We start from the raw sequence: 21,191 nt of genomic DNA, 5'->3' as shown, positions 1-21,191 counted from the left end.
ACGGGCTTCTCATTGCAGAGGCTTGTCTTGTTGTGGAGCACGGGCTCTAGGTGTGCGGGCTTCAGTAGTTGTGGCACATGGGCTCAGTAGTTGTGGCTCGTAGGCTCTAGAGCACAGGCTCAGTAGTTGTGACACACGGGCTCAGTTGCTCCGCAGCATGTGGGGTCTTCCCGGACCAGGGCTTGAACCCGTGTCCCCTGCATTGGCAGGTGGCTTCTTAACCACTGCACCACCAGGGAAGCCCCAGCAGGTGGATTCTTAACTGCTGCGCCACCAGGGAAGTCCCCAATAAAAACAAACTTGATACAACAACATGAGTGAATCTCAGAAATGTTGTGTGAAAGAAGCTAGCCACAAAAGTACATACTGTGCTATTCTACTTTTATGAAATTCAGGGACACGTAATTCTAATATATAGTGCTAACAGTCAGAATGGGGGCAGGAATTGTCTATAAAAGGAGCATGAGGGAACATTCTGGGGTGATGAAAGCATCCTCTATCTTGAATTGGGTGATGGTCTCATGGATATATACATTTGTCAGAACTCATCAAACTGTATACTTAAGAACTGTGCATTTTACCATATGTACATTATATCTCAGGAAAGGAAAAAATAGTTCTTGGAAAAGATGCAGGTTAAATGTAAAGCTTCATTTTTAACTGTTTTTAACAATAAAAGTTAAATAGGCACTTGTGGGTAGGCCTAGCAACCACTGACTGTTCTTCTGTGGGGAAAAAAATTACTCTTTCTGAAGCAATTGGTTTGAAAAGTGACCTTTGGGAACATAACCTTTTTAAGCTTGCATGATGTTAAATTACACACTACTGATAACTCTAAATTCTCTTAAAAATTGAGCGCTAAATATATGCTTTACCCACCCTACCCGACCCCCAGCATGGTGCCTGCGTAAATGCAATGGACTTGTGGCAGTTCACTCCTCTTCATGAGGCAGCTTCCAAGAACAGAGTTGAAGTGTGTTCTCTTCTCCTAAGTTACGGCGCAGATCCAACACTGCTGAATTGTCACAATAAAAGTGCTATAGACTTGGCTCCCACACCACAGTTAAAAGAAAGATTAGCATGTAAGTATAAAATGATGACTGTTCATTCAGCTAAGCTCTTACATCAGTAAACTAACATTTTTTCTTTCTTGTTTGTTTTTTGGAAATTTTTGAATAATAAGGTATTTTCCTTAACCATGGGTATCTATTATTGTTCACACTAACATATTTAATCATTTGAAAGTTTTCTACTCATTTTGCTCTTAAGATGCTATGAAAAGAAAGTATATTTGTATTTGCTTTTTTCAAGTCAAGTTAAATGCTTCTTGTGTGTGTTACTCTTATAGATGGTATGCTTTTGGAAAGAAAGAATTTGAGCTTTATTCTATCTTTGATGTGACTTTCTTATTAGCTGCTGTGAAGTTTTGAAGTGTTATTTGTAGGATTGCTGTCTTGTAAACATAGTCCCCAGATCTTACCATCTAATATTCTTTGGTATCTGGGCAATTCTGTGCTTTTCTGTCTATAACTGAAATAGATGTAGTGGTGAGAAATAGCCACGTATTTCAGATATAGTATTACTATACATAAATAGGGAACTTGTGTTAAGCTTGTATTATTCTGGAATAGTAAAAGATAATGGGTGGTTTCACAAGTCCGATGAATAATAGCGAGGAATCTTGAGAAAATGCCCTCTTCCATTTATTGATCAGTAGGTGGCTCTTAGAAATATCCCGCTAGTCTAGTCCCCAGTTCTCTGATGTGTGAGCAGAACCATCTGCTGCTGCTGTAACGTTAATATGGGGACTGTGATCACCTTTTCTTTTATTTCTTTACTGAGAAAAGTTCTGTGCTTTGGAAAATTCTCAGAACTCTCTGGTCTGGGAATATATAGCAATAATCCATGTATCAGACCGACACAGACCTTGAATAGGCCATGTGGTGTACACATGGGGTGAATGAGGTCATAACCGAGGGGAGCTGGCATACCACTGTCGCCCTTTCCAAGGGTTCTATTTGGAGAATATCTTTAGAGCTTCATTCTGGCTACTTGGTAGATAATTTTGAAAATAAGTTCAAGAAAAATACTGTGTCTGGCAAGTCCCATAAATTTGATAATTCTCATGCAGATTTAAATGCTTTTTCTTCATCTAGATGAATTTAAAGGCCACTCGTTGCTTCAAGCTGCACGGGAAGCTGATGTTACACGAATCAAAAAACATCTGTCTCTGGAAATGGTGAATTTTAAGCATCCTCAAACACATGAAACAGCATTGGTAATGTTTCAGATTTAAGTTTTTAAAATGAAATAACCAAAAACATGCTGAATTAATCATCATGTCTTACTTCTTTCGGTGATGCAGGATAACTAACATAATGTCCTACTTTTAATAACAGTATTGTTTTAAAAAGATGTGCTTTTTAAGAATTAATGCCTGCAGGTATATAAAGAAAAAATTTCAAACAATACAGAAAAATAGACAACCACATCCGCTCAAAATGCAGTACTGTTGTTCATTTGCACATCCTTCCAGACAAAAATTTTATTCACATACTGGCATGTATTATATGTGACTTTTCTATTATCATAAATCATATATATCATTTGCTTTTTTTAATTATAAAGAGCATAAATGTTTATGATTGAAAATTTGGAACCCACTGAAAGAGAAAATAATCTTGCCATCAAGATAAAAGCCACTGATTTTCCTTTTGGTATTGTAATTTTTTCAGAATTAGATCTAAAGTCTGTATATACCCCCTTTATACTGTGTGAGTAAAGTGTCTGTGTGAGTAGAGGCAGCTTGCCTGATAGAGGTAATGTCAGCTCTGTGGTGCTGTAACAAAGTAGATGAGAACTGGGCAGTCTTTGGAAAAGCAGTAAGAAAAGAATGGAAGCTAGTAGAGGTAAGTGGTGGAAGATAGGAAGGGGAATGTTGTGATCAGAGGCTACCTTAGAAGTAGAAATTTAAGGAACAAAGCTGTATGAGTTGCAGAATGTGCTTTCGGTGAGGGAAGATGACGCTACGTAAATTAATGTCTTTAGGGGCAGATTTAACTTGTAGTAGCTTTACTTACCTAATATCTTTTATGGTTAATTTTCTTCCTTATGCCATGGTATAAACTCTGAAGTTTTATGTAGAAACCTATCTATAAAACATTGTAGAACTTTTTGCTACTTTAAAAAAAAAAATCTGTGTTTAAAAAAAAAATAGCAAAGTTGCAGACTAATAAGAAATGCCACTGCAAAATTTAAATCATAACAGTATCAAGATGGTACAGGGAAGCTTGGAAAAACTGACATGGAAAATCTTCCAGTCTGAAAAGTTAATTCTACATGTTGTTTTCCTCTGAGCATTCTACTATTAAACCACTCATTTTTTTTATTAACCTTAAAATACAAGGAATTAACTGTTGGTAGATAGTTGTGTTGCAGAGACATTGTCTTCCAGGTTTCCAGAGATTACAGGCCCTGTCTGTAACAGGATGGGGCAGAAGAGTAAGGGTGCAATTTGAAATGGATGAGCTCAAGAATTCTTGGATGTAAACTATTTTCCATTCTCTGTGCCATCTTGATAGATGTCCTGGGATGATTATTCAAAACATATCAAAAGAGCTGTGTTCACCAATTAGAAATGATTTTATTGAGGGCAAAGGAATGATTTTGGTGACAGCAACAACATCAAAGAATGAATCTGAAGCAAAGTTATGAAGATTAGATAAGCTTTATAATTAGCAATAGGTTAAAATCAGACACATTTCATATGTACTGTGTTTAGATGTGTGCACAAGTTAGCTTGACAGTTATCCAGAACTTTTATTCCATGAAATCTCAGGTTTCAGTTTTAACTTAACTTTCACGCATTAATTTAGTCGTTCACTCATTCTGACACCTATTGTGTATGGGTATAATCCTGGATGTTGGGGAGACAAAGATCTGGGACATGACCATGAGATACTTATTGGGTTTATAACTGGCAAATCCCTACCTCCTATCTCCTTTTCTCCTTGGTACATCATAGACATAGATCCTGCAGCCTCCAACTCAGAGTATATAATTTTCTACCACTGATTTTACCAAACAAGTAATTCAAGGTCCTTATCCTGCTGGAGCAACTCATTGAGGAAGATATAAATACCACCCAGTTTGTCGGCTATTCCATCAGTGTTTTTCTAAGCAGAATCCAGAGCTGACAAGTGCTGTGTTATTTCTTCATGTAAAGAAATCCCAAGCTTTGGGGTGTTTTATTAACCTTTAAAAAATAACATAAACACCATGCTCTTTGGGAACAGTTTTGAAAGGACTGTTGGTCACAATTTAAGTTTTTCATTACAGCAGTAGTAGCTTTTTCAGAGATGTAGGACAACTATGAAGCTTAATCAAAATATTTAATAACATATCACTTGCCAAATAGGGTTTTCAGGCCCTGTCAGAATTTAGCAATCATTGCACATTCTATCCAAAAGAAAGTCTTTGAAGAGCAAAGTTAAGTCAAAAATGAAACAAAGACATGAAATAACTTCTTAATTGTTCTTGATTGGAAACACGAAAGTTCTTAAAAATCAGTTATGTATAGTCCTTGATTAATGCTGCAATTTAAATTATCTAGCATTGTGCTGCCGCATCTCCATATCCCAAAAGAAAGCAAATATGTGAACTGTTGCTAAGAAAAGGAGCAAACATCAATGAAAAGACTAAAGAGTAAGTATGCTTTTAATAATTAAAAATTATTGACACTTTTATTTTTGGAAAATACATTCATTGTCTGGCTGACTTTTTCTCTTTAAGATTCTTGACTCCTCTACACGTTGCATCTGAGAAAGCTCATAACGATGTTGTCGAAGTAGTGGTGAAACATGAAGCAAAGGTATACTTCATTTTTGGTAATCTTTGGTAATCCAGTGAGTTGTTTTCTATTTAGCAGATGAAATGCCTGACTTCCTAAGCTATTTACTCTTTCATAGGTATTTTTCCCTCAGAGTAGTCCTGCAGATACTTTTTCTATATCTTTTTGCTAGAAAGTCTGTGGATTTACTCAAGAAACATTATTCCTATATATCCTTCCTTCTCTCTTCCTTTTAACCACACCCCACTGGTCAAGTTATCCTTCTTTTTCTAACAATACACTCTTAAGAATATCCCCAGCCAGACATATTTATTCTGACCTATCATCTTTTCTGGGATTCTCTTCTGTTATCTTCTGTTGCTTGGTTACCATGGTAACTCCTGTTATTTACCCCAACCACAGTCTCTCTTACCCTCTGTTATTTCATAACTAAGCCAGAGATCATGGAACAGAAGGAAATAAATTAAGTAACTTGACTAAAAACATAGCTCCTCATATTGCGAAGTTCTGTAGTTGGCATTTGTACACAAAGCATTTTTTTAAAATCACAAAAGTCATTCATTCCAGAACATTCAGTAGAGAAATGTATTCTAAAATGTGGCATGTAAGATGGTTTTAAGGAATATCCGAAATGAACATTTTTATAAGAGTTACAATTTTTATTAGGAGAATATTGGTTTCCTATTTGTAGAAACGGTATACTTAAGTTTAAAAGTCAAGGTGATTTCACTATGTTGGACACCTGAAGCTTATATAATATATGTCAACTATACCTCAAAAAAAAGTCGAGTGGATTTAAAGAAAACAAAGCATTTTATTCATGGAATAATCAGGTTTTCATCAAGGCTAAAAGTCATTATTTCTTACCCAGGAACTTAAAAAAAAATTACTCAGTAAACAATACACATAGCATCCCAGATTGGAAGAGATAACAGTCACCTAATTCAACAGTTTTCAGTTTTTAGCCATCGATCGTTGCTTTCTTCAAACAAAATCTGTGGTAGAAATTCATTATATAATAGAATTGAGCTGCTGTGATGAAGGGAGAAGAAAGAAATAGAGATCCCTTTACCCCATGGGGACCCCTGAGGCTCTTCTCTAAATGAACTTTGCAGAATGATTTTCTAATCTGTCCTTCCTTGGGTTTCCACTCAAGGAACCACTTAGAATTCTACAGTTTCTTTTTATGTTGCCTCTCAGTGTCCTAATTTCTCTTTTATTTTGGGGGAATTCTTGATAATGTATAATCTCAATCTTTCCTATTGTAAAGTATTGAAAAAATAAAGTTTATTTCTGCTTGACTGCTTGGCATATCTCATTTGTCTGTCTGTCCTATAACTTTTCGTTGATTGCACTTTTTTTTTTTACATGTGGTGCATTACTTGAGGAATATCTGGATGCATATTAAATTTGAGTTGTGAAGCTCAGTGAAACAATCTTGTCTAGGGTGACCAACCATCCAGGTTTGTCCCAAGACTAAGGGATTTAACACAGGACTTTCAGTGCTAAAACCGGAAAAGTCCCAGGCAAACCAGGACGAGTTCGTCACCCTAACCCTAACACAGAGTGGCACCCAAATAAAGTTTTCAAGTGGATATATAGTTCACATTGCAGTGAGTTTTGGTACATGAATAAACAGATTAATTGCTCTGGGCATTTTAAGTTGATTTTTCTGATTCTGTAAGCATGGAGACTAGCTCTTGATAGGCTACTTTTAGATTCATTGAGAAAGTCTTACTATATAATCCTGTTCAGGTCTTCTCCGATTCCATGAATATGAATTGGACAGTGTCTGAAAACACTAGTGGTCACATGATTGATTACTGAGGAATTTGATTTCTCAGTTAGGTTTTGAAGAATTATTTTCCTGGGCGGGGGCGGGGTGGGGATGAGATAGGAGGGGTCTTACAGGTGATTTTTTTTTTTTAATTATGAAAAATTTCAAAAATACAACCAAGTTGAAAGAATTTTGCAGAGTATAACTATATACTTACCACCTAAATTCTACCGCTAGCATTTCACCGTATTGTTTTCTTACATATCCATCAATTTCTCTCTCTATCCATCAGTATCTTATTTTTTGACACACTTCACAGTAATTCGCAAGTTACTACACACTTCTCCCCAAATTCTTTTAAGGCATCAGCTAGAGGTCAATATTTGTTTACAGTCTTTTCTTTGGATGTGAAATTTACATGCAGTGAAATATACAAATCTTAAATGTGCATTTACTGAATTTTGCCTAATGCATACACCTGTGTAACCAAAACTCTTGAAGATAGAGAACATTATCTCATGGCAGAGGCCATGTCCCAGCCAAGGCAGTCTCCATGCCTAGAGGCAACAACCATTTTGATTTTTTCTAACATAGATTAGATTTGCCTGTTCTGGGCCTTCATGTCCATGGGATCGTACAATATATACTCTTTTGTGTAAGGCTTTTTCCACTTAGGATAATGTTTTGGAGATTGAACCACGTATCAATAGTTTGTTCTTTTTATTGCTGAGAAGTATTCCATTGTGTGAATATACCATAGTGTCCTTATCCATACAGATTATATTTTACATGAAAAATAAGATAGAAGATTAAGCCAATAGAAATAAGTATTTTAATGCTGATTTAGTCTCTGGCTTTGTTACCGACTGTTATCTTGGGGTTAGTTTCCACATTTCTGCACCTCAGAGATCCATAAAAATACATGCATTAGACTTTCTTAGGCAGTGTCTCACTCTAAATGTGGTGAATCTCTGAGTACTTCAATGCTAAACAACTGTTATTCAATATTTTTAATTGAAAATTGGACCTTCATGAATTGGTGAATTTATACTCTAGATTTGAGCAAAAATACTTTCTTTGGCACTGGATAATGGGCTTCATAAAAGATTAATTGAGATTTTTAAATTAGTAACAAGTGCTGGATACATGATTAGATCATCTTAAGTTTTGTACTGCAGGCTAATTTCACCTTTTTCTGATTGTTAAGGTTAATGCTCTGGATAATCTCGGTCAGACTTCTCTGCACAGAGCTGCGCATTGTGGTCATCTACAAACCTGTCGCCTACTCCTAAGCTATGGGTGTGATCCTAACATTATATCCCTTCAGGGCTTTACTGCCTTACAGATGGGAAATGAAAACGTGCAGCAACTTCTTCAAGGTATTGAATACGTCCGTGAAATTATAATTTTTTAAATTAACCTTTAAGTTTTTTTCACATACCATGTAGGAGTTGGTAGTAAAAAGAAAAATTTTCAGAATTGTTGGCTGTTATTTCTTCTTCATCAACTCATTGTACTCAATGCCCAAATGTTGTAAGTCTTTTATGAGTTTGTTCCAGTAGCATTTGCTGCCCAGCTTCTGTGAGTATATAGCTGTCTCTTAAGTTTTTATCTAGAAAGGTTTTAAAATTGAGACACAACAGTTGCTATTTCTTTTTAAAGAAAGGAAAACTGAAAAGGGTAGATGATGTCTCTTAGAAGAGCAACCATAGTGATAAACAGTACTCTAAAGACTCGCCCTGCCTCTTCACTCTTTTTTAGCTCCTTCATATAAAGCATATAGAATTTGTACAAGGTAACCAACTATTTGACTTACATGTAACTGTTGAATGGACTGATACTTATTACATTTTAAAATCAAATCAATTTAGATCAGATATCTACACATTTGGCCTAGGTTAAACATTTCAGCCTAGAAATCTGGTCCCATAAATTTTAGTGTCTTTGCCTATATCTCTGTATTTTACTAGAATTTAATGGAGTGTCTTTGACATATCAAAGCTCAAATGAGAAGAAATGTAACAGATCAAGCCTTTTGTACCTTTAATAGTCACCCTTGATGATCCTTATGCCTATGGTCTGGAAACTGCATTTTGAGAAAAACACTGCTTGAATAGATGAAGGCAGATTAATAAGATCTCCTGTGAACTTCTAAAATTGTGAACTAACTACAAGACTGCTCTCAAAATTGCCTTTACTTCCCCGTTTACCATGCATTTGTTTCAGTGTCAGTTTTGGGGGTAATAACATTAGTCCTATTCAGTTACCTAGTGATGGACATTTACAGTCTTCCTAGTTTTATACTAAGTGCTATTACTTAACCTTTCCAACCAGTTTCTTAGAGTCAGTTATCAAAGTAGCATTTCCAAGTCAAGGTTAACATAATTGTTAAATCATTTCTAGAAAAGCTGTTATGTACCATTTTACATTCCTACCAGTAGTATGTGACAGGACCTGTTTTCCTTGTCAGCCCCAGGTATTATGATTCTTAATCATTTCCTTGGGTGAATGTGTGTCTATGTGCGCGTATGTGAATTACAGAAGTAATGGACGCTTTTAAAAATGCAAATTATAGAAATATTGACAGTGTAACTCCCCATTTGCTCTTTGCCCACTAATGGATGAAAAAAAAAGCCCAGTATTTCATTATTTTAATTTGCATTTCTTAGATTTATGTTGCAGTATTTTTTCCATTTTGTTCTTTGCCTATGATTTTGTTTAATGCTGTGTTATTACCTGACAGATATTTTTCCAAATTAGTTTTGTTTCTGCCTTTGATATACTGCTTTAAGATGCTTTTCTGCTCCAAGACAAAAAATATTCACCTATATTTTCTTTTAGTATTTTTAAGGTTTAATTTTTTTATACTTAGCGTCTTTAATCCATCTGAAGTTTATTTGTTCTGAGAACAAGGTACATGTTTTCTTCCTTTCCTATGAGATTTTAAATGAGCTATAAAACAGAGAGTTTCAGACCTGAAAATAACTTCAGATGTTTCTAGTCCAACTTCTCTCTTTTTAGAACTGGAAAAATCAGAGGCCTAGAAAGTTCAAGTGACTTGCTCCAATTCAGGTAGCTAGTCAGTGGCAGAACCATGGTTAGATATCTAGCTGTTGCTCTCCTAATTTAATACTTTACCACCAGTCAACTGACTTGGTTATAGGGCAAGCCATCTTTCATTATATTATGTTCCTTTATATTGCTTAAATCTCATTTTATAATTATTATTCACATCTACATACATTTCATATATGTAATGTTTCAAAAAAGTTTTTATTGCTTTTCCCCTACTACCATGGAGATTCCCTATGTAATTATCACCAAACTATAAAAAGAACTTTACTCTTAGATAAGATGCCTTCCTTAAAACTTGGTCCCACCTTCCAAATGGGAGTTAATCACTCTTTACTTCTCTTTCTTTTTAGAGGGTATCCCATTAGGTAATTCAGAGGCAGACAGACAATTGCTGGAGGCTGCAAAGGCTGGAGATGTAGAAACTGTAAAAGTAAGACATAATCTTATGGTTTTGTTAACTTTTGTGTTTTTATTTTGACAGTGTTTAATGAATCTGTACTGTAAAAATGAAAAATCTAGTTATATGTGCATTGTTTTAAAAGGTAAATAATGCTAATCTAGTTCTGCTCTGCAAATAAGGGTCATTGGGTAATGAAAGAAACCTTAGTTTCACATGCATCTCAATAAATACATCATAGTCACAAATTTAAATAAACTGCATGTTTATGGGAATGCATTTTCTTTAAAGGACCTATTCATTTGTCCCTTTAAAAGAATAAGGTGTATGAAATTATTGTCCATTATTGTTTACATATAACACATAAAACAGGAAGGGAAGAAAACTAAACAATGTATCCCTCCGTCTATATATTTTTTATGGTTTCTTCATTTCTTTGCCCCCTCTACCTCTGTGAGGACCCAGTGTTTAAATATAGTAATAATATAGTGTCACCACCTTTCAGAGCCACTGTCTCCTAATAATCTTCAATTTATCTGGACTGAAATGTTCTTTTTCTTTCTCAGAAGAGCCAACTTGAGCCCGTCTATGGCCCCCATCTCCTATAACAGTCTTCCCTAGAATAACCTTTTCTCGAATTTTGATTTTACTGTAGAATCATATGTAATGTCTTAATACCTATACCAGATATTTCTGTTACCTACAGAAACTGTATATCCAGCTAAATAACTCAGAAGATTAAAATTTTGAAAGAGCAAGACTGCTTTTCAAGTCAACTAATATAAATTAAAATTAACTCGGCATGTTTCATGATTAAATAATTCTTTTTTTTTTTTTTTAAACAATCTTTTATTTTATTTTTTATTTTTGGCTGCATTGGGTCTTCGTCGCTGCGTGCAGGCTTTCTCTAGTTGCGGCGAGCGGGAGCTACTCTTCGTTGCGGTGCGCTGGCTTCTCATTGCGGTGGCTTCTCATTGCGGAGCACGGGCTCTAGGCGCTCGGGCTTCGGTAGTTGTGGCACGTGGGCTCAGTAGTTGTGGCTCGCAGGCTCTAGAGCGCAGGCTCAGTAGTTGTGGCACACGGGCTTAGTTGTTCTGTGGCATGTGGGATCTTCCCGGACCAGGGATCGAACCCCTGTCCCCTTCATTGGCAGGCGAATTCTTAATCACTGTGCCACCAGGGAAGCCCAGATAATTCTTTAGTAATGCAATAATGTTAATTTTAATTTCCAAAGCTAAGAGGGGGGGAAAAGCCCGGTTGTGTCCTCCCTCCCCACCAACACATCCCCCACAGACTTTCGAAACAGTGCTAGGTCCTATTTGAGGGGGCATTGATAGGTAATAAGTTTTATAAAAAGCTAAAATTATTGATTTGATACATGTCGGAAGTCTCTATTTCAACCAATTTCACTATATTTCTATATGGTGTTGTTAATCCTGAACAGACCCACCCCCACAAAGTCAGTTTTACATTTCCTGAGAAGAAAATGTGAATGTTGGCCTCATCAGAACTTGAGCTCTGAGGACATTTATTCACTGTCCTTTTAAATAAAGAGATTTCTGGAAGTTGATTTAAAAGTCCATGCGATCTTTTCCTACTGCTTTATGTGTGTAGGTAGTACAGTCATCTCCAAATAACTTAAGGGTTTTTTTTTTTAATAACTTCATTTTTTGAAAGAAAAATGCTATTATGCAATTTTATTGTTTGACTTGTTTTATAATTACGTTCTCATGCCCTTAATTAGAAGGTTAACATGATATTGAATGGGGGATTTTGTTTCTCTTACTGACTAATGACTTGTGGAAAAACAAATCACTTGAGTTAAGGGTAGTGAGCTTAGTTTTTTCCTGGAGGAGTGTGATAAGTTGGGCAGGTGGAGTTAGAGTCAACTAGCTGATTTTTTTTTGTGTGGGGTGGAGGTGGTGATAAAAAATTGTAATGCTCATCTACTTACATATGTTAAAGAGCATAAAACTACATTCAGTACATCTAATATTAAAGACCAGACTTTGTTCTCATAGAGATAGAAGAAGCCTAGAGGAAGAAATAGATGAAGAGAGGATGAGATTGGGGACAGGAATTGGACTTAGAGAATAACATAATGCCATTGAATTGAGGAAGACCTTCCTCTATCCCTGTGATAGTCATTAGGCTGTCTTCCCTTACCTCTGCTTTAAAAGTCACTTAGAGGAGGGACTTCCCTGCTGGCACAGTGGTTAAGAATCCGCCTACCAAGGCAGGGGACACGGGTTCGAGCCCTGGTCCAGGAAGATCCCACATGCCGCGGAGCAACTAAGCCCGTGTGCCACAACTACTGAGCCTGTGCTCTAGAGCCCACGAGCCACGACTGCTAAGCCCGCGTACCACAACTACTGAAGCCCACGTGCCAAGAGCCCGTGCTCTGCAGCAAGAGAAGCCACCGCAGTAAGAAGTCCGTGCACTGCAATGAAGAGTAGCCCCTGCTCACCACAACTAGAGAAGGCTCATGCGCAGCAATGAAAACCCAACACAGCCAAATAAATAAATTTAATTAATTAATTAATTAAATAATAAAGTCACTTAGAGGAAATTTATCTCCAACAACCTTTCTATTCCTTGTATATCTCTAGACAGGTGGCTTGGTATGAATCACTGGGACATATTACCCAATGAACACTTAATTATGTGCTTGGTTGTGTTTGTTTACTGGTGAGCTATCAGGCTAGATACTTTTTGGACACCTACTATTAGAAAACTTGTCTGAGTGGACAAAATTAAACTTGAGAGCTAGGGAATTAGAGTGGCCAGTGATACCTACCAAACCTAGCAGCACTTGACACATGTTAAAAAATACTCACTCCTAGAGCCTGGCTTCAGACCCATGAAACACTGTTTCTCAGTGGTGGGACCCTGAATGTATATATCTTGTTTGGGAAGCACTGAAGAGCTTTATCAGACCTGTTACTAAACCTGTTGAGATAAATCCACTGATAGCTGGCTCCTTTGGTTTATTAGACTTAAAGTTATCCCTGCTTTTAGGGTAGGGTAGTTTAAAAAAGGGGGGGAAGGGAAGGGTTTTTACTAATATTCTTTACTAAAATACTCCTTTGACTTTTTTTTGAACACCATGATTTATTATCTCTGTTGCTTTCCTTCCCCAAATGTTCATACTTTTCATGGAAAATACTCGAGTATTTTGAGTGTTACTCTGACAGCCTTTCTCAGCTAGACTTCCTCATCTGAACCAACAAAACACAAAAGAATTCTTTGAGTGACTTTAATTCTCCCAAGGATGGTACCTAACCAATAGCATTCTATTAGTTAATTCATTCCATATAGTACAGTATAATTCTCTAAGTGTAATTCCTCGACTGCCAGCATCAGCATCAGCTGCGAGCTTGTTAGAAATGCAACTGCTCAGGCCCCATCTCAGACATACTGGATTAGGAAATCTGGAGGTTGGACCCACTGCACATGAAAGTTTAAGAACTACTGTTCTAGAACAGTACTTCTCAAACGTTAATGTGCTTACAGATCACCTAGAGATTGTGTCAGAATGCAGATTCTGATTCAGTAGGTGGGAGTCTGAGAATCTGAGTTTTTAACAAGTTCCCAGGTGATGCCATCATGCTTCTATGATCCAGTGTATCTCTACATATATTTGTCACAAAATGAAAGCTATGATTGCTTTCAGGTACTTGCGTTACCTTTATGTATATAGCAGTAATGGTAATAATAAAATTTACCTACTAGCTTTAGCAAAAGTAGATGATTATAGATAAGAGGACCAGAGGGATTTCCAATAAATGATAAGATGAAATAAGAAGAATAAATAGCAAAGAGTTTCTGAAAATACTGATATGATGAAACAAGAAAATAAATCAGACATTTGAAATTTCTACTAAATGAATGAAAACAAGTCAGAATATGTAGCATCATGTGTATGAGAATACTGATATGATGAGACAAGAAAATAAATCAGACATTTGAAATTTCTACTAAATGAATGAAAACAAGTCGGAATATGTAACATCATGTGTATACTGTGTTGTGTCCTATAGAAATTGTGTACTGTTCAGAGTGTCAACTGCAGAGACATTGAAGGGCGTCAGTCTACGCCACTCCATTTTGCAGCTGGCTATAATCGGGTGTCTGTGGTGGAATATCTGCTGCAACACGGAGCTGATGTGCACGCTAAAGATAAAGGGCAAGTACCAACAATTGCCATGGCCTCTCTGTTCCTTTATCTGACCTTTTTAGGAAAATCTGAAAACATTTTTATGATAGATGGTAGTTCTTTTATTTTCAGAGAAGTCTGTTTCCTAACTGGCTTAAATATAGCTTCTTAATTTCAGTTAAGATTTTATGATGAGTAGCATTTATATAAAGACTTAGTTGCATAATGCCTTGTAATTTTGTAATGGCCAAGGAGATTACAACAATAGTGTGATGCTGATTTTTAATGTGGTAAATTTTTCAGTTTGCATTGAGGATACTTGAATTCTTCCAGTTTATCTTAAAGTTACTTTTCTTTAAAAATATGTAATTGGGACAAAGTGAGAGAGTGGCATGGACATATATACACTACCAAATGTAAAACTGATAGCTAGTGGGAAGCAGCCGCATAGCACAGGGAGATCAGCTTGGTGCTTTGTGACCACCTAGAGGGGTGGGATAGGGAGGGTGGGAGGGAGGGAGACGCAAGAGGGAAGAGATATGGGGATATATGTATATGTATAACTGATTCACTTTGTTATAAAGCAGAAACTAACACACCATTGTAAAGCAATTACACTCCAATAAAGATGTAAAAAAAGAAGAAAAAAAATATATATATATGTATATAATTCTTGGGAATTCCCTGGCAGTTGAGTGGTTAGGACTCAGTGCTCTCACTGCCGTGGCCCCGGATTTGACCCCTAGTCAGGGAACTAAAAATCCCATAAGCTGCGCTGCATGGCCATAGAATAGAATAGAATATTCTTAATTCTAGATATTGCAAAATAGACGTTTGTTATGTTCTCTGCAATTTTAAATATTTTTAAAATGTCCTCTCTGCCTACCCCCCCCGCCCCAAAGTAATTCCATTTCTGCTTTCAATAAATTTAGGTTCTATAAATTTAAATCAGTGAAATTTCTTATGCAGGTCAAGAAATTTATCAGCTGTATGTAATTATTTAAATTAAAATATATCTTTGTGTTGTGTTGCTTATTTAACTTTTCAGAGGCCTTGTACCTTTGCACAATGCATGTTCTTATGGACATTATGAAGTTGCAGAACTTCTTGTTAAGCATGGAGCAGTAGTTAATGTAGCAGACTTATGGAAATTTACACCTTTACATGAAGCTGCAGCAAAAGGAAAATATGAAATTTGCAAACTTCTGCTCCAGGTATATTTAAATACTTATGGACAGGGTATATTATGTGGAATATGTTTATGATATTTCTAATAATTCTAATATAAACTTAAACTAGTTAGGGGGTAGGAAGCAAAAATCTAATTCTGTACCTAGATTTCAGAATAAATGTCATGAACAGTATAAGCCAGGTTTATTTAGTACTAATGAAATTGATAGTACTGGTTTATCTGTACTGGTACCAGTGTAGATATTGTACAGTAAAAAGAGTATAGTTAAATTTATACTTTATATGAACATTGAAATATGTTTGTGAAAACTAAAAATAGCATATGTGAAAGGTAATTTTTAGTGAAATACTACCTTGTTTTGAATGTAGTTTAAAATTTTGACTATATTATTGCATTGTTAAAGCCCAGTAATATTTAAGTGCCTCTGTATTTTTTGTTGTAATTTTTTATGTATTAAATTAAGCGTTATTAACAGTCACGTTAACCTTTAAGGTAGAGTCTCTGTATAAAATAGTTTTCTTTAGCTCAGTGCTTTGTGACCACCTAGAGGGGTGGGATAGGGAGGGTGGGAGGGAGACGCAAGAGGGAGGAGATATGGGGATATATGTATATGTGTAGCTGATTCACTTTGTTATAAAGCAGGAACTAACACACCATTGTAAAGCAATTATACTCCAATAAAGATGTTTTAAAAAAAAAATAGTTTGCTTTGGTATCGTTACATTGAATATTTTCTCATTGACCAAGGGCAAACTTAAGCTAATTCCTCCCTTTCTGTTTTTCACATGCCCAGCATGGTGCAGACCCCACAAAGAAAAATAGAGATGGAAATACTCCCTTGGATCTCGTTAAAGATGGAGATACAGATATTCAAGATCTACTTAGGGGAGATGCAGCTTTGTTGGATGCTGCCAAGAAGGGTTGTTTAGCCAGAGTAAAGAAGTTGTCTTCACCAGATAATGTGAATTGCCGTGATACCCAAGGCCGACATTCAACACCTTTACATTTAGCAGGTAAGTGAATGAAGTGTCACAGATTTAGGCTGGTGACATCTAAGATTCGTTTTACCCGAGTACAATATTTCCTGTAAGTAAATTTGAAAGATTCAAATCAAGTATCTTCTAATACAACAATTATACTCTAGTGTATTTGTACAGGGCCATGTTCACTTTAGCACTAGCATGTTACATTCATTAAGAACAATCAAAAGAGGCTCTGCCAGTCACCATGTGCTTTGGAACCTTTATTCCAGGTCATCGTATTGTTTGAATCATCTTTGTGAGTGTGTTTTGGCTACAGAAACTTTAAAAGTAGGCCTGCTGAGCTGGCCATCCTCATGGAACGCTAAATCTTTCCATTCTTCTAATGATAGCTGTTAAGCATAAGCAGAAAAAATCTTTAAAGACTTCCAGAAGTTACATAAACTTCTTGTCATTTGTCATATTAGTTTGTAAGGCCTGCCTTAACAAATTACCACAGACTAGGTGGCTTAAACAACAGAAATGTATTTTCTCCGTTCTGGAAATGTTGGCAGGATTGGTTTCTTCTGAGGCCTCTCTCCTTGGCTTTCAGATGGCCACCTTCTCTCTGGGGCCTCACGTGGCCTTTTCTCTGTGTATGTGCATCACTGGTGTCTCTATGTCCTATCTCCTCCTCTTATAAGGACAACAGTCACATTAAATTAGGGTTGACCCTAATGGCCTTGTTTTAACTTAATTATCTCTTGAAAGGCTTTATCTCCAAATACAGTCACATTCTAAGGTACTAGTGGTTAGGGCTTCAACACAGAATATTTGGGGAATACAGTTGAGTACAAAACATTTGTTCTAAGTTTTCACTCATAAAATTGGCGCAATGTATCTTTGTCTTCACTGCATGTAATGCAGCATTGTGATTTCAGCACAGCTTTTTGAGCTGCACTGAAGATGCTAGGGGGACTTCCCTGGCGGTCCAGTGGTTAAGACTCCATGTTTCCACTGCAGGAGGCACGGGTTCAATCCCTGGTCAGGGAACTAAGATCCTGCATGCCACTTGGCCAAAATATTTTTTTAAAATAAAAACAAAGTTACAAATGCATATTCCTTTTAAAAAAATAAAAAAATAAGATGCTAGGGAATGGGCCATTAAAATCACTGAGCTACAACTAATACTTTAGTGGAGTTGCGTCATAGGCACATTTGACTCATACAAGTTTTATCTAAATACATGTGGTTTGAAAAGAGAAAAAAAAGGAATGCAGGTGTTTCTGCCACCTTGTGTAATGTAGGAGGTGTAAGTTTACTCTTCTCTCAGTTCCTTTCAGTCTCACAGTGTGAGCAACTATGTTCCTAGGTTTTTGTTGTTTTGGGGGTTTTTTTGGTTGTGTTTTTTGGCCACGCCTTGTGCAGCATGTAGGCTCTTAGTTCCCCAACCAGGTGTTGAACCCGGGCCCCCTGCAATGGAAGTGCTGAGTCCCAACCACTGGACTGCCAGGGAAGTCCCTTAAGAGATAATTTTAGTGTATGTGGTTTTTACCTTTAAATTATGACCCCATGTAAGTTGGAACCCCACTGGCAAAGGAAAAGAATTACTCCGTCTATGTGTCTTTTAGAGCATTAAAAGTGCACTAAAAGTGATAAGCCACAAATGCTAACGAAGCGAGGTAAAGCTTTTCTTCTTCCACTGGCAATCAGGAGTTTCTAGCCCAGGTAAGACAAGATGTGGCCTGACCTCTGATTCGAATTGTGCTGTGCATAATTACGTATATTAGCTTTGTATTTTTATGGTAGCTTACCTAGAAAATTTAATATTACTATTTAAGTCTGTGTTCTTTGTAAGTGGCAAATACATTGTATACACAAAATGTTTTTTACTTATGTGGTATTATACCTTGAGCTCTGGAAGGACTTTTGGATTTGGTGTAGTATTTAGCTTATGGTAGTCTTGTAGTTTTGTTTTTCTTTACTTGATCTTACTAAATTTTTTTTTTTTTTTTTTTTTTGCTTTAGATCTTTCAGCAAAAGGCTGAAAACTACCGTAAAAATGAATGACTTAAATACTTTGAACTATTTTATAGTTTCAAGTGATACCTGGTTTTATGTTGACAAAATTAAGTTCCAGATTTGCTTTCAAACTATTGATTATGTGTCAAATAAAATACACATACTTTACTGTGAGCATACATTTACTAAGATAGCTGACAGTTCCCAAAATGACAGCTGGGAGGTTACGGTACATTTATAAAATACTAAGTTTTATTACTTCATGGCTTTTGCAGCAATAGATTCTGCTGCTTGTAGAGATATACACCCTTACATTCTCTCTAGCAAAAAGCATGTCCTTGTGGCCTTCTGGGGAAATGGGGCCCTGAGACCCACACTGGTGTGTTGTCTTCTGCTCTGCCAGCCAGTTGTGTTCCTAACTTGGCTTTTATATGATTGGATGCCTTTTGCTTGCAGCCTTGAGACCATGTACCTGAGTTCAGGAAGTTGTGTATACAACAACCATGAAAGCAGGGGCTTTGGTAAGAAGGTTTTAAAAGGAAAGATTTAAGTATATCAGTCAATATAACTTTAGAGTCTCCAAAACAAATGGGTATCATTACTGAAAGCTTCCAACTTGAGGCCAGTGGGCAATTTTTTTTTAATAAGATAAATCTTTAACAGACTCCATTGGAGAATTTCAGATTTCTATAAAAATCTCTTATTTTTAAAATCCTATCTATTCTTTATATATAGATATATACATATATGTAGCTATTTTTTATATTAACAAGTAATTTTACTTTTTTTCTAAATTAGCTGGTTATAATAACTTAGAAGTTGCAGAGTATCTGCTACAACATGGAGCTGATGTGAATGCTCAAGACAAAGGAGGACTTATTCCTTTACACAATGCAGCATCTTATGGGGTAAGTACTTTCGTGTTACCTTTAAAAATGTCTGAAATTTTCAAAGTGAAAATCAGTATTACAATTCAAAAGGAATTTAGTTTGACTTTCTCATTTTATAGAGAAGTAAATATGAGAGCTAAAGAGGTTAAATAACTTCCAAGTTTCAATTCCGAATCTATTATAGCTTGCCGTGTGACATGCAGCACATTTTGTCTTTTGTTGTATTACCTTCCTTAGCACATATCTCTTATTTTCAGTGAGATGTTGGTGATTTTGTTTATTTGCTGGTGCTCAGAAACTCCACTGGGATTCATACGAATCTGTAGAGATGAGATGCGTTGTTCCTGACTTACAATAGCCTTGAATGTTAACAATCAGTATTGACCATCTTCAGTTGATTAATTAAGGAAGGCTGCTGGTTTATAAATTGATGTTTAGCAGTTTTAACACTTAAATAAATTAGAAACTGTTAAAGTCCTATTAATTTAGTTCCTTCCTGTGTAGAATGCCTAACTATTTTCTAGATATTTTCTCAAGTTAGGTAAATGTCTACTACTGTAATTTTTAATCAGCTACCCATAAATTATGATGATGGGGGGAAAACACAGTTTTTCATTCTAGAGTAAGTTTGAAACTGGAAAAATAGGTATATAGCTGGTTTCTTTTTAAGAACTAAAGTACGATAAAATAATATTTCCGACTGTAACAGGAGTATTTTCTTTTACAGCATGTAGATGTAGCAGCTTTACTAATAAAGTATAATGCATGTGTCAATGCTACGGACAAATGGGCTTTCACACCTTTGCACGAAGCAGCCCAAAAGGGACGAACACAGCTTTGTGCTTTATTGTTGGCCCATGGAGCTGATCCAACTCTTAAAAATCAGGAAGGACAAACACCTTTAGATTTAGTTTCAGTAAGTGATGGGCTCTTTGAAAAATCTCAGTGCTTTCCTGACTTTTTAAAATTCACTTGGTATATATAAAATGTCTTTATGGTGAATGTGGCAAAATCTGGCTTTTAGCCCGATTTAAATTTTAGACCTCTTTGGTATTAAAATATAATGAGTAAATAATAGAATTATCAGTTACTGTAAGCTGAGTACTTTTAGAAATGGGAAAAAGAAGTATAAGGTATAGCTGCTTACATTAGTTAGGAAACAAGCAGGCAAGGCCCTCAGTGGATGCTGTTACAGTGCATAGGGCACAAGATGGTACAAGCCCATGGGTCTTTATGAACTTCCCCAGCTGGGAACATGGCCTTCAGGGTGCAGCCGCAAAGCCTGCCTTTATAGAGATTTTCTTCCCTCCCAGCACAGCCTCATCCCAAAGATTTTATTGCTTACCCCACCAAAACTGTTCATGAAACAAGTTTGTTCCTCCAGTTCTCCATGGGAAGTCTTTTTTTCTTTCCTCTCCCAAGGAAACTCCTGTAGGTGTCTCCATTGTGGCCTCCAACCTCTGCTTTGGCCACTGTGATGCAGTTGCTTCTCTTGCCTCTGCCACTGAGGACATTGACCCAGAGCAGGGGAGGGAAAAGGGGAAGAAATTCTTCTTGAGGTGGAGAGGAAGGGGAGTCTCTTCTGCACACTGCTTTCTACTGAGATTCCACTGTTGCAAGTTACGTTGAGAAGCTGATTTAGTTCAGCTGCATTGGGGGTTGGATAGAATTTTCTCAGCAGGCTGACAACCCAGCCATATTTGCAACATTATTTCTTAAGGGAAATATCCTTCCAGTTCCAAACTACCTTAGAAGTGAACTTTTCTAATTCAGTCTGCACATACGTTAGTCCACTAGATATAATTAAGTGACGTTGAAACAGGGTGCACTGAGAACATGCATGGGTTTTAGAGTCAAACAGACCTGCCTTAGAA

The 21,191-nt window shown here is 36.5% G+C and overlaps 1 protein-coding gene across 5 annotated transcripts in view; it reads left to right on the top strand.

Moving 5' to 3' along the window:
- TNKS2 (tankyrase 2) overlaps positions 1-21,191 on the top strand; it is a 63,365-nt gene that overhangs the window by 21,602 nt on the left and 20,572 nt on the right. For 2 of the 5 annotated variants that reach the window (XM_082423635.1, XM_082423634.1), the window contains exons 8-18: positions 896-1,082; positions 2,157-2,278; positions 4,613-4,704; positions 4,792-4,870; positions 7,834-8,005; positions 10,052-10,131; positions 14,139-14,284; positions 15,303-15,468; positions 16,240-16,459; positions 19,226-19,335; positions 20,045-20,233. In XM_082423635.1, the coding sequence (XP_082279761.1) occupies positions 896-1,082; positions 2,157-2,278; positions 4,613-4,704; positions 4,792-4,870; positions 7,834-8,005; positions 10,052-10,131; positions 14,139-14,284; positions 15,303-15,468; positions 16,240-16,459; positions 19,226-19,335; positions 20,045-20,233 (1,563 nt within the window). The remainder of the gene's footprint in view (positions 1-895; positions 1,083-2,156; positions 2,279-4,612; positions 4,705-4,791; positions 4,871-7,833; positions 8,006-10,051; positions 10,132-14,138; positions 14,285-15,302; positions 15,469-16,239; positions 16,460-19,225; positions 19,336-20,044; positions 20,234-21,191) is intronic. The other 3 variants (XM_082423636.1, XM_082423638.1, XM_082423637.1) reach the window with 3 other exon arrangements.

This window comes from Balaenoptera physalus (assembly GCF_965194825.1).
Source record: "Balaenoptera physalus genome assembly, chromosome: 14".
NCBI classification, from domain to species: domain Eukaryota; kingdom Metazoa; phylum Chordata; class Mammalia; order Artiodactyla; family Balaenopteridae; genus Balaenoptera; species Balaenoptera physalus.
Note: the sequence above shows the minus strand (reverse complement) of the source record. Positions and strands in the feature narration are given on the sequence as shown.